At 42.2% G+C, this 13,653-nt stretch overlaps 1 protein-coding gene across 1 annotated transcript in view; it reads right to left on the reverse strand.

The window, feature by feature from the left end:
- inpp4ab (inositol polyphosphate-4-phosphatase type I Ab) overlaps positions 1-13,653 on the reverse strand; it is a 38,629-nt gene that overhangs the window by 11,735 nt on the left and 13,241 nt on the right. The window contains exons 3-20 of the mRNA XM_034865175.1: positions 13,392-13,632; positions 12,019-12,063; positions 11,752-11,870; positions 10,567-10,683; positions 10,329-10,408; positions 9,690-9,801; positions 8,653-8,743; positions 7,060-7,207; positions 6,685-6,815; positions 5,917-6,021; positions 5,694-5,802; positions 5,346-5,363; positions 4,373-4,559; positions 3,710-3,925; positions 2,790-2,931; positions 2,158-2,310; positions 1,514-1,546; positions 472-710 (exon numbers count right to left, since the gene is read on the reverse strand). Of these exons, the coding sequence (XP_034721066.1) occupies positions 472-710; positions 1,514-1,546; positions 2,158-2,310; positions 2,790-2,931; positions 3,710-3,925; positions 4,373-4,559; positions 5,346-5,363; positions 5,694-5,802; positions 5,917-6,021; positions 6,685-6,815; positions 7,060-7,207; positions 8,653-8,743; positions 9,690-9,801; positions 10,329-10,408; positions 10,567-10,683; positions 11,752-11,870; positions 12,019-12,063; positions 13,392-13,497 (2,151 nt within the window). The 5' untranslated portion in view covers positions 13,498-13,632. The remainder of the gene's footprint in view (positions 1-471; positions 711-1,513; positions 1,547-2,157; positions 2,311-2,789; positions 2,932-3,709; positions 3,926-4,372; positions 4,560-5,345; positions 5,364-5,693; positions 5,803-5,916; positions 6,022-6,684; positions 6,816-7,059; positions 7,208-8,652; positions 8,744-9,689; positions 9,802-10,328; positions 10,409-10,566; positions 10,684-11,751; positions 11,871-12,018; positions 12,064-13,391; positions 13,633-13,653) is intronic.

Here is a 13,653-nt window from a genome sequence, read left to right on the forward strand (position 1 = left end):
ACACACACACACACACACGGACACACACACACACACGGACACACACACACACACACGGACACACACGGACACACACACACACACACACACAGAGTAGTTTATAGCTTGTGTTGCAGCATCTTTTACAGCTGATTCATCCATAAATGGGACACAATGATTTAGTCAATCTTGTATTAAACACTGTAAACTATTTAGGGTTTTTATAGGGACAGAAATCATTTAGCAAATAAAATAGGTTGTTAAACAAAAACCCACTACCTCGACTCTACCTCTGGGCATCTGCAACGTCGGGAGAGTGTTTGGTCTACAGGGGAAGAAATCCTCTCTTTCTGTCTCACTTTCTTATATTATTTCACTCCTTTCTCTCTCTCTTTTAACACAAGTGTTCAGAAGTCACATGACCACTGTCCATCCACCAAGCCCCCGGGCCTTTGCATCGTCCAGTACAGATTAATGAACTCTTTATTCTACGATGAGCATGTAAATGTGTCTAAATATCGCGTCCCTGTGTGTGTGTGTGTGTGTGTTTCTGCATACCGTCTGGCAGAAGACCACGTCGCGGCGGTACTGCAGCGACAGGTCCATGGCGATGGTCGGGGCGCTGTCCTGCATCAGCAGGAAGACCATGGACTTCTTGGCCTTGTCGCTCATCATGGCAACGCACTCTGTGAGCGTTGTGAGGAGAGGGTACAACGCCTCGCTCCACTCGCCTGGGAAACACAAACGCATACATGCAAAGATAAATACACCACAGAGGTTAGATTAAACACCAATACGATGCAATCTAACGTTGGGGTTAGCCCACTTAAAGGGATGTTTAGTGTGAATAATGGGAGTTCATCTTTTAAGAGTTGTCCAGACAGAAACAGAAAACAGAAAACAGAAGCAACAGATAAAGCAGGAGTGCTGATAGAGACCATACTCCACTGTGTAAAGCGCTGGTGCATTTAAAAGTTGTGTGTGTTTAATTACAAGGTACTTCAAAAAAATCTGGATTTAACCCTGAAGATGCCCTACATTTCCCAACAGGGACATTTACCCCGAATATAACAAAATCCAACTTCCAACAAACCTCTTAGTCTCTCTTAATCACAGCAGAACCAAAAGCAAAAAAGACAAGTAGGGCCTTTGTTATGTCAGACACTTTATTATACTTTATAGTCCCAGGCTGGAATCTATTGTGATTATTCAACTTTCTTTGCCTTTCCTCACAGATCATTGTGTAGTTTTTTCCTCTTGACCCCCTAAATGGTGTTGTTTTTACAGATATGATGCACTGCACTGCCAATTTCCTCCCTATTAAGACATAAGGGTCACCCAGAATTCCTCAAACTGTTGTAGATGTTCATCTCAAGGGTGTTGAGGGCTTAAATGCGTTATCTGAACATGTGAACGGACCGTGTTGAAGCTAAAACAGGATGTTAAGTTGCTCTTTAATAAAGAATTTTGCATAAAATAAAGTGGTGGTATATACAAACATTTTAAGCAGCATGGGTGGGATAGAAGCTCTTACCTGGGTACGCCTCCTCAGCACTAGGGCTTCCATCTGGAAGAGGGGTGGAGGTGCAACATGCATGATTAGCGGGCGCTGTAAGCCACACAGGGCAGCAGAGACACACACTGAAAACACTACACAACAGGGTCAGCGATCTATCCAAAAACTATTTAGCTTAAGCTAAAAAGCTTGTTTTGATCTATTGGTTGAATAAAAACGACGGTAGCTGTGGCCTGTTGGACAGTTTTGTCTACAGCGTGTGCACATTTTGGAGTGAAAGTTTGGATAGACTTGTGAACCCGATCCAGTACAACATGTAGAGTAAGCACAAAATGTAAAATACAAGCCCTGGTCGAAGGGCTTGGTACGCTCAGACATGAAGCAGCACTTAGAGGGGCTGCGTTTAACTACAGAAATGCTGCAACATTGTGGACAGAGCAAGAAGACAACAAAGATTGCACACAAAAACACAACATCCTACACTTGTAGACAGTTTTTCCTCACAATAGGATAAGTAATTTAGAAAATACCCGCTTTCTTTTAAGTAAAAGAACATTGTCAGAAGCCGTAACTCGAGTATCCTGAACTACGGAAAAGTGACCTTAAAAACAGAAGGGTTGACAGAAAAAACAAAACAAACATAGGGAAGGAAATCAACCTACAGAACTCGTGTGTAGAGTTGAGGGCAGGCAGAGAGGAAGAGGATGGTGGAGGTGGTGGAGGTGATGATGATGATGATGATGATGAAGAAGGTAATGATGGGATACTTCCTGGGTTGATCCAGAAAGCTCGTCTCTTCCCTTCCTTGTCCTCGTCTTTTCACAGCCAAACACAGTGGAGTCACTTTGTACTTGTGTCAATCAACTATATATGTAAATTTTTTGCAAGTTGCATGTATTGTAATGTAGTTCATTTGTCCCCCTTCTTAGTCAATTTATTTTATTTTAATGTTGGGTTGGGTCAACAAAATCATTGAAACAAATAAAAGCAAGCAAAAACTGCAAATAATACCTAATTTAGTGACTACATGCAAACTTAGGTTCAGCCAAAAATGATGCCTCGTCACCCAGAAAACAATAAAAACATGCTTCGTTACATTACTGACAAAACAAAGGCTTCCCAAAAAAAAGTGATTTCACCTCTGAACAAAATATTGTCGAATAAAATCCACCAAAACATGCATTTTTTTGTCACATTTATACCCTTAAAAATAGATAAGAAACCAGAAAGAATAGAGATAAATGAGTAAGTACAGTCTATTAAGTGTGTGTGTGTGTGTGTGTGTGTGTGTTACCTTTCTTACTGGCGCCGCCCTGCAGGTCAGTCAGTGTACTGTCCTGACTGCTGACGCTGGGCCTCCTCTCCTTCTGAAGCAGCTTGTCAACACGCTCGATGATGCACTCCAGAGATTTATCCACATTCCCCCAAACCTTCTCCTGACAAGGGATGGACACAAGGCATTGAGCAGAGCTCCGTAAGACACGCTAAAGGACTAACACAGGAATTACAGTCGGTAAAATCATTGGGCTGGAGGGGAAAGAAGACGTGATGAATCACATCCGTATGCAAATCAGGGAGCACACCACAATTTTCCATAACAAAGATTTGATGTAATGCGAGCAAATGTGGAGCTCTGACTCCATTACATAACTACTGTGTCTGGCTGCCTGGCGAGGCCGAGGCAAAACACTGATGGTTGGACTAATTCTGTAATGTGTACAGCCATGTTTACAGTGTTTAATTAGCATATAAAAACAGGAAAAACACGCGTATGTAGATGAGCAGTTTAGCATATTGATTTAGAACAACATCAGGTTTTTTTATTTGTCCGATGCATGAATATTTGATGAAAACAAAAAGAAATGTGTGCATCATGTTCTGCATGGACAAATGACGTGACTCGCTAAATGAGTGGATGACTAAAAGTGTAACAAGCAGTTAAATCCTACTACATCCTTCTAATACACAATATATTCCCAATGTAATAAAAACTTAGATCAATTTGATTATAATAAACCTTTTATTGGGGAGAATGATTTAAATCTTCTTCCCAACATTTTCAGTATTGCAGTGCAGCTAAGAGTCAAAAACTGAGCCCTTCACGTCCAAATGTGGCACAACTTAAGTAAATGGCATCAGATATGTCTGTATCTGTAATCAATATAAAACTCTTTTGGTTAGTTTTGGTGATTCCTAACTAGCCAATGAACCCACCCACTCCTCTTCGTGCCAGTCAACGTGCAGAGAGGATCGGCTGTTGCTGCCACTCCACTTGGCGAGCAGCGTGTCCTGGTCGTTACGCAGGACTACTTGTTCCGAGTCAGCGGAGGGAGACACTTTGGAGGCGATGTACTCGGGCCGTGCTGCGTTTAGGGCCTGAATAGCTGTAGCCAGCAGCTTACAGTCGCATACCGTCACCAACTGACGAGTCTGAGGGGGAGAGGACAAGGTGTCAGTTACATTTCGTCAGTGCAAAAAAATAAAAAATAAAAGCTTAAAGCTAGAGTGCGTAGTTTCCTTCTCCCCCATGAGGAATTCTAAGAACTGACAACAAAAATGACGGCTTTACCACATGATACAAGCCTTCCGTCACCCACCCATCCTCTACGCAGTGGCTAGTAGCCAAGGAGGACACAAAGGATAAAAAAAAAAATGGACTCTTCAGAAAAGAGAAATGTCTTCACTTGAGTTTCTGCATACAAAAGTCGCCATATGACACCAGTTACTAAACAACACTGAGAAGCACAGAGAGGGTTGCGTGGTGCTGCTAGCCTTAATTAGCCTTGTAGCAACTCATTTGGCAACAGCTTAAATGTAACAGACGTTCATTACTATTAAAAGGTTATTCACTAAAGACATGGCTTTAAATTAACATACCTTATCAGCCAGAATAGCAAGTGTCCTCTCCAGCCCGCTGGCAGATCGATCCTTGGCGGCGCGTGAAATCCTCTCTGCGTAGTAGCTGACCTGAGTCTTCAGCGTGTTGATGTGGGCGATGATCTCTTTGGCACGGACGATGTCCTGGGGTATGTAGACGATGGACTGCGAGCTGGACACGGCGCTGCTACACAAAACAAAGACTGATGCTCTTAGCAGCGGGACTTCATGAGCGTACGCCGATGACACACTATACCCTCAAAATGTAAAAGGAGTTGATTATTGAGTCTACATCTAAAGGAAAAATAGCCTTTTTTAACTCTTACAAATGCCATTTTGATTAATTACATAGCATTTGCATGCACATGCCTGTTCTTAGCAGTCCTAATCAGTAACTATAAAAACGCTACAGGTAAACACGAGACAACATGAAGTGACTTCAATAAACAGGACAGAGGGAGATACCGTTCACTTTGGAAACTCACATGGATCTTTATGAGAATTTTAGACGTTTTAATCGGTGCTTTAATGTCAGATTCACATGTTTTCAAACTCTTTTATAAATATGTGTTTTTACTAGACATCCATGACTTCATTTACAAAATGAGCGGTATTTCAACACACTTGTGTACTGTGTTATAAAACATCTGAGCTTAACACGTGTGTGTGCTTGTGTGTTCAACACACAGGACATTTCAGTTACAAACACTGTTAAAACCAAATGCATCACGTGTCATCAATTGTTGCCGTTAACTTAAGCAATGCAATGTCTAACAATGTCTCATGTGTTTGCAGATCACATTCATTAACCCTTAACCTACTCACCAGTTCCTCCACAATGCTCCGAAGTCATTAAAAGCTTTTGTGCAACTCAAAGTAGAGTGAAAGTATTTTTTTGTGGTGGTACAAGGCAGCGGGAGGCAAACAGTTCACAAAGAAATGAAAAAACAAGCAAAGCAGTGCAACAACTCACCATTCCTCCTCATAAACGCTGATCAATAAAAAGTAACAAAAACAAAATTAAGAGGAAGCCATAGAACTGATCGGGAGAATTAATGCAATAGTTGAAGAAACAATGCATTTTTTAAGCCAAATATATGAATAAATAAATAAAGTACAATAAATAAGATACATCTTTCACAAAAAATAATTTCATATGGATCAAAAGGTTTCCCCAATTTGTAACAAAATCAGTAAAATAAGGAATAAAGCAACAAAAAGAGCAGATTTCACTGAGATTTGGGGGGAGGGGGGACATGCAAATGCAATCTTTTCTTCATTTTAATGGTCAGTTTTCCAAGTTCGTCCATTCTGAACTTACTGTTTCTTTGCCTCCTCAAATTTCTGGATGAGTTTCCTCAAACCGCTGTTTTTAAAACCTTGGCAGTGAGCGGCCGGAGCTCCAATTGTTATCACATCATACGTGTGTTCTGGAGAGGAAGAGAGAAAGATGAGTGTGTGTGTGTGTGTGTGTGTGTGTGTGTGTGTATGTGTGTGTGTGTGTGTATCTGATTGTCCATGTTGTTATGGCAGTCCAGTCTTACCGAAGCCCAGCTCATCCTGCACCCTCATCCTCTGGACGTGTAGGTTGGTCGGCATGAACTCGAGCTTCCTCTCAGCCTTCAGGTTACTGGCTTTAAACGACGGACCTGGCGGGGGGGGGGGGGGGGGGGGGGGGGGGGGGGGGGGGGGGGGGGGGGGGGGGGGGGGGGGGGGGGGGGGGGGGGGGGGGGGGGGGGGGGGGGGGGGGGGTGGTCAAAGAGGAGGGGAAAGAAGTGAATGTGACAAGGTAGAACTGGGAACTTTGTTAAAAATGTATATAATTTGCAATATGGAGAAAATATGGAGAAAAGGAGATACCACAATATTCTTGACCACATCAATGTCGATATTGCGACGTTATTGGGTGTTTGACAATTGGTGCTCCTTTAACAAAACTCGTGGTAATATTGTGGTGGTAATAGTGGTATTATTTTTATTTACTATATTTACAATAATAACAATAAAGAGAAGTCTAAGTCTAAGTATAAGTGTACATCCATGCACAAAAATAGTGTGATGTCAAAACAAGTCTGCAATTATTTAAATCAAAATCCCTCAATATGCTTCACAACAGATGTTTTTCTGAGAAAATTGAGTTAGTATGTGCTTGTTATTATGAATTTAGACAGCGTACTTGTAGATCACGATATGATCTCATGATGTGATTCCACTGGAAGACGATACAACATCACATTGAATTATGGCCCAGCCCTATATGATGGATTTACTCTTTTACGAGACATCGAGAGGCCTCTGAGAAACCCTCTCACCTCTGTAGTGATTGAGGTCAGACAGTGTTTCCTGGTGTGCGAGTATTATGGTCTGGTACTGAGAGACAATCTGTCGCCGCAGGTTCTCCCAGCAGGGGGACAACTCGCCCAGCTCCTCCAGCTCACACACCCTGGGGAGATGTTAGGAGACAGAGGAGAGTAGATGTGTGCATTAAACTCACATGGTGTTATTGCAGCATTGGTACACTTGTCTGGACATGTATTTGATATTACTGTTTTCATTCTTCAAGGAAAAATGGCTAATATTCGCTGGTTTGAGCTTCTCTGGTTTGAGTATTTTTGCAGCTTTCTTTATCGTGTGTAACAACGTGACAACGTGAGATGTTAGACATGTACAGGTGTGTTGGTGGGTACCTGGCGGTGTCCTCCTCCAGCAGCAGCTTGACAAACTGTCTGGGGATGTTTAGCGAGAGGACGCTCTCGGCCATCTGCTCCAGCACCCGTAGGTGGTTCCCATCAGTCGTGGGGAAGCGGTACATTCTAGACATGGTGCCTCCGAACACTGAAGACACAGGACGTTTAATTAGCATGAATTAGATCAGGTTATCTGATCTTTTTCTAGTTCTGATCTAGCTCTAGCTGTTCTGTTGCTGTTTTGTTTAGCTTTTCGGACTTTGACATGCAGTAAACACAACTAGTGACCTGAACAGTTACCTTAGGTGACCAGTTTAGTTAGTTATAGCTATTTAACCCGACTATAAATAGGTATATAATTATTACATTAAAAAGAACAAGGAAGAGAAACCAACAACAATAAATCAAGATGAAAACCCAACAGAATCAAACAGGACGTGTGTAAAGTAGGTGAAGTCACTAAAATACAACTAGACACCATACAAATGTTATTCTATCCTCTCAAACCTTTTATATTCTCTTATTTTTTGGATCAGTACTCTATCCCTAAGGTACACCAATCTGCCCCACTCACTGGGGATAATCAATATATTTCTGCTGGGTAATGAGATTCATGGTCGGGTGTAGCGGTAAACCTGGAGCCATGCAGGCGGAAGACATTATTTATCTTTTAAAATCATACTTTGGCATCCCTGTAAAATTATCCAAATCTATTTTTAGTCCCTTGTTTCCTGGACAAAGTGTTGTTGTTGTTACCGGAATCCTAAAAATGAACGCCTCCATTAATGATGACCATTCACGGTCCTCTTCAGCTTTGTGTAGTGTTATCCTAATTCTTTAAATGTTGGACAATTTTTGGATTATTATGTCGATCTTATTGAAGCAAACATCTTGTGTGTGTGTGTTTTTCCAGCTAATCTTTATGTGGAATTATGTTGCTTTCCTTAGTGTGTTTCAGCAACTATTTGACCAAATTTTCTGTACGTATATAAATGTGACTGTGATGCTTATCCATATCACCCGATGAAAGTCTTTAGACCTAAACCTTATTTTGATTAATATGGAATAAACCCGCAGGGGAAACAATAAAAAGGCAAGCTCCATTTTTTTTAATATATTATTTTCCAAAATGAATTTCCAGAGGAAAAAGCACTTGATTGTTGTGAAGAACTAGTCTTTGTTTTGCAGAACAAGGTTGTTCCAAAGTCCAAAAGTTTTACAGCCACCTCACCTAACTCAAGTCACCAAATTCTATCCACAATTTTTAAGTGCCAATAACTAAGTCTATAATTAAATAGTGACAAAGAACACACATGTGCCAGGGTTTCCCCCAGAAGAGTTGTTAGGCCCGATGCCAAGAGTCTTTTTGATGACAATAATGGACAGAATGGCAAAATTAAGAATTTAGAAACGCTATTAAGACAAACTCCATAGGACTGTACACTAAGTCTAACTGGAGATTTGACAATATGACTAGGCCTAAGTTTCTAAGCCCCCCTTGTAACAGTAGTTTATGACACGTGGTGGACCACCGGTCTGCTATTCATTGGGGGAAAGCCTGTGCTGGAAGGTGGGATGTTTCTGTAAAAGTACCTGAGCGCAGCAGCGTGTCTTTGCACAGCGAGGCGTACTTGATTCGGACTCCCATCGACTCGGTGAGGCTCTGGTCGACAGGCAGCATCGTCTGCAAGGCAACACATGCAGTACACTGGTGTTACAGCGAGTCCACCACTACCTCCATCTTCTCTTTCAGGCCTACGCTCACCTACACCACTCTAACCCCACTGACAGTGCTCCTACACACACCAAATCCACTAAGAGAAGTCACCGTACTGCAGTGTGAGGCTGTTTGACATGATTGTTACGACATAAAGTAGGTTCAGTGGCGTTTGATTGAATTATTAAGCAGTACACAAGACAAACAGGAAGCATCAGAGACACAAATTACTGTACAGTGAAGAGATGATGTCCGGAGATTTGACTCACTCTGACCAAACATAACATTTCATCTGTTTACACTGTCCCATTAACGCAATGCATGTACAGCCAGAGGTCATTAATGAATCCAGATATGTTATAAATAGATATCCAAGTGCTAAGTTAGAGATGAATTAAACGTACCTGCTCGAAATCAGATATACTTCATCTGAAATTAAGCCCTAAACCACTAACAACACAACACTTTACCTTTGAACAGACGCAATAACAACTAGGGCTGCACGACATGAGGGAAATATGCAAAATGCAATGATGTTGAATATTGAGATAACAATATTACTTGCAATAAATAATCAAATATTAAAGAGGGCTCAGCTCTGCAGCCTTTATTATTCTGGTAAAAGGCTTTCTACAACAAACTGCTCGTTAACTTAAAACAAATGTCCACCAACATTCTCCTATTGAACAAATTGAACATTGAATTGAATATAAAAGGCAACACTAAAACAAAAAGAGTGTCTTTCCCTAAAAAACAACACACTGTGCAGCCCTAATAACGACCTACAGTACTTTATTCTTTTATTAACAATAAGGAACGTATGGACGCACCAGATCCTCTGCATGCACGGAGTTTGACCGAACACAGAATTGGGGTTTCAAACCTAAAGCTCCCAGAAGGCCGTGCTTCTTACCCGGCCGTTGACGCTGTCTGGCAGGCGGCTGACCGACACCCTCTGATCGGCTCTCTCCTCCATCTGCCACGCAGCGATGCTGATGTTCCCCACCCGCTCGTTCTCTGCTGATCTGTCCATTCAAGAACATTTACATTAGGGCCAAAACTAACAATTGGTGTTTTATAATTGCATGTGTTCAGCATTTGCATGGTTTAGTCTATAAAATGACAAAATACACCACAGCGAAAAGACCCAAGATATTTCTGTTACAAGGATATAAAGCAGAAAAAGAACCAAAACCTCACGTTTGATGAATAGTTAAAATTTGCCAGAAATCATAGTTCTTTCAACCCTTCACAGGAAACATATTTACCATTTCCTGTATATTTAAATACATTTCCTGTATTCCTGTATATGTATTTAACATTCTTGAGCTCTGTAGCACCTGTGTTTGACATTTCAATGGACTTAAACCATCTTTTACTTGTTTTTAAGATGCACAAGTGTCAAGGAAAAAAACTTCATAAGTGACAAAGGAACAGAATCAACCTTGCCTAACAGCTAAAAGACATAAATCACATACATAATACATGTAAATACAGCAGGAAGAAGCTAGAAGAGTGTCTGTGTGTGCGTGTGTGTGTGTGTGTGTGTTACCTCAGTTCGAGTCGCAGTCTGTGGCTCCTCTCCTGCAACAACTCCTTAACAGGAAAAAGTGCTGAGCCCAACATATACATCTAAAGAGACAGAAAGACAATATTATTGATGTGATTTCCTTATCTCTTCTTAACTGGTGAGACCTCCAGACAACAGGCCATGTTCCTCTTACAGAGTAAGAAACAGGTATTTGGTAAATGGGAAATGAGGAGGTGCCACCGGTGTCTCGGCGTCCTACCGTTCCCTGCGAGCGGTCCTTGACGTCGTAGACGGCGAGCTTGACCTGCGTCTGCTGGTTGATGTTGGACTCCTGGAAGAAGGCGATGCTGCTGAGGAAGATGGGGTTACTGGTGCCCTGTGGACACAGCCGGGGGACACCGGGACATTAACCATCATTTAAATGTCATTAACAATTCAAAAGAACACTTACATTCAATGTTTTAATATATCTTTCTTTTTGCTTTTTGAAGGGTGTTTTTGTAGCAAATGTCGAACCTCGTTCCACCTTCAGGGATTTTGCATTTCTTTGTCTAATGTGACGGCTGACTGCTGTTATTTTGGTTTTGTTCTGTTGGTCGGACTAAAGAAACATTGTGGAACAAGACATTAAGATTTGGGGAATTGTCAACAATTTTTTTTACTTTTCTTCCGACATTTTATAGAACTAAGAATCATTGGCTAATAAATCAATTAATCAATAATCCTGAGTTGCAGCCCTATCTAGAATTTCATGTTAAAAGCTTGATAAAGATTTTTAAAAGGATATTATTTGAGTTTTTCGTTATCGTGAACTTATTGTCATCGCATGATATTGATATTTATTATGGAAAGTTAACATAATGCATAACAGTAAAATCTAAAGATGCAGTAAAATAGAAGAGGCATGATCCTTTGTCCCAGTGTTGTCTCCGCTCTCCCTGTAAACATTGGTTTTTGTGTGATTTGAAGCGAGACGCAAACTCAAAATGCATTGGACCTCTTTTATGGTTTTGGATCTTAGACGCTAGGAGAGCGATTTCCAATATCCACTTATTTGGAAACTTGGTGCTGAAGTGTAAATGCTCCTTCTCCAATCCCTCGTTGGACAACTACCCCAATGGACAATTATTCTTGTGAAGATCTGGACTCAAAAGGGACAAAATGGGATGGATGGGTGGGTGTGTGGGGGGGTTGAGGTCTGGGGTACCTTGCATGTTGGTTAATTTCTGCATAACACAGTCATGTATTGTTTGTACATATTTGGTCCATTATATGCTGTAGAAAACCCTACATTGATTATGGAAAATCAATAAAAATGGTTAAACCGATTCATTACTTTCTCTCCCATCCTCAACCTCCGGGTCTAACAACGTAGATGAGGAAGGTGGAGGCACACACATTTCACTGGGGAATATTTCCCATTTTGGGGGCGGAGGAGTCTGACCTCTATGACCTCGGTCTGGGCGTGTTTGGTCCAGAAGGCCTGCGGGGGTGTCGTGCAGCTCACTGCTACAAAGCTGTTGGGTTTCCGATCCAAAGCCGGGGTCAGCAGGTCTGTGCAGGCTGGATGAGAAACACTACATGAGTCCAGAGGTACGAAAACAACCAATCTGGTGCTTTTTGAAGATATGTGTATTGTTTGATAGATTTGTGAATGGCCGACTAACATCAGGTGAAAGCCTAAATCCTTTTGAATGCAAGGGTTACTCACCCACGCTGAACTCGATCACAGGCTGATCTGGGTCCTGACTGTTTCCTGGAAACCAACAACAGGTCACAAAAACATTAGTTATCAAGAAAACAAAATGACAAAATACCGGGCACACTGAGCCTCTGATACCAGTTGCTGTTTTGGGTCTAACTGCCATTAACAAAAAATAAAATCCAACACGGACTTCTATTTCAAAAGGAGTTTAATCAGACTTGTTGGTACTTAAAGTGGCTTCAAAATTACACTTGAATCAAATTTTCTGCATTAAAGAAACTGATGATTACATCATTACAGACTCTTAAACCACCTGTAAAAAGCCCTCAGGCCTCTTCATGATCTGGTTCAGGGGAACTGTGGTTAAAGAGGCTACTGGCTCCCACGCAACTGTACTACTCCACCAGCAGAGTGTGTGTGTCAGTGTGTAATTTTAGTCAAAGTGGTGCTGCAAGTGGCTGACGTTAACGGCAGGCTGTGTTTATACTGGCCATCGCTAGTATGTATTAAATTATTGAATTTATTTGAAATTGTACGTCATTTATAGCCTGGAAATCCAGAGCCAAATCCGAAAGATTAAGGGCCGGGCATCGAGTAACGGAAGTCGGCCATCTCGAGGGGCGGCACCAAGCGTGTGTTTGAAAATCTCACTGCACGCGATTGGATAACACTACGACCAATCACAACAACACACGGGGTGACGTATCCAGAGCCCCGTACGCTAGCTACCAGCGCAGCTAACTGGTAGATTAGACTGTCGTTGTCTGTTCAGCTCGCCTCTGGCCCCGCCCACATCAGATACACAAATGTGAGTGGTGCAGCTCGCCTCTGGCCCCGCCCACATTAGATAGACCAATGGGATTGGTGCAGCTCGCCTCTGGCCCCGCCCACATCAGATACACCAATGTGATTGGTGCAGCTCGCCTCTGGCCCCGCCCACTTCAGATACACCAATGTGATTGGTGCAGCTCGCCTCTGGCCCCGCCTACATCAGATACACCGATGTGATTGGTGCAGCTCGGCTATTAGGACATAGTTAATGAGCAGCATTACTCGATGCCTGAGTAACTTGCTGAATAAATTCAAATTGTGCTCCCGCGAGACCTCCAGATTTCCAGGGTACGTGTTTTATGTCTTTATTTCTTTTACTTCCTTTTGTTTTTACACATTCAAAAACACAAGTTAGAAATTATCCTGAACTAAAACAAAATATACAAAGACATTAGGCACTAGACAGACAAAAAAAAAAAAGGATTATCAATGAAGTGGCAACTTCCTTGTTGAAGGGGTACTTTCAGATGAATAGAAGTTTCTGGAAAACTAGGTTCTGTTTCCCTATTTTTTAAGTAAACCTGTGCAAAGGATCACGTGTCGCCCACCTGCGAGAGCCAAGCCGATCATCTCATTGGACAGCTCGAATGTGTTGGCCCGGTACACCGACCACGGCCTCTGTGACCGGGAGACGCGCTCTCGGACCCCCGCCATGCCTGTCCGGGATCAGCGGGCGACGGCTGGAGGCCTGAACACACACCTTCACACACACACAGTCACACACTCCCATGTGAGGTGCCCCTCTTCCTGCGTAGATCCACGGCTGCTCCAGAAAGCAGTTTGTCCTCTCTGAATGGAGAGAGACGGGGG

This window comes from Etheostoma cragini, chromosome 24, assembly GCF_013103735.1.
Source record: "Etheostoma cragini isolate CJK2018 chromosome 24, CSU_Ecrag_1.0, whole genome shotgun sequence".
NCBI lineage: Eukaryota > Metazoa > Chordata > Actinopteri > Perciformes > Percidae > Etheostoma > Etheostoma cragini.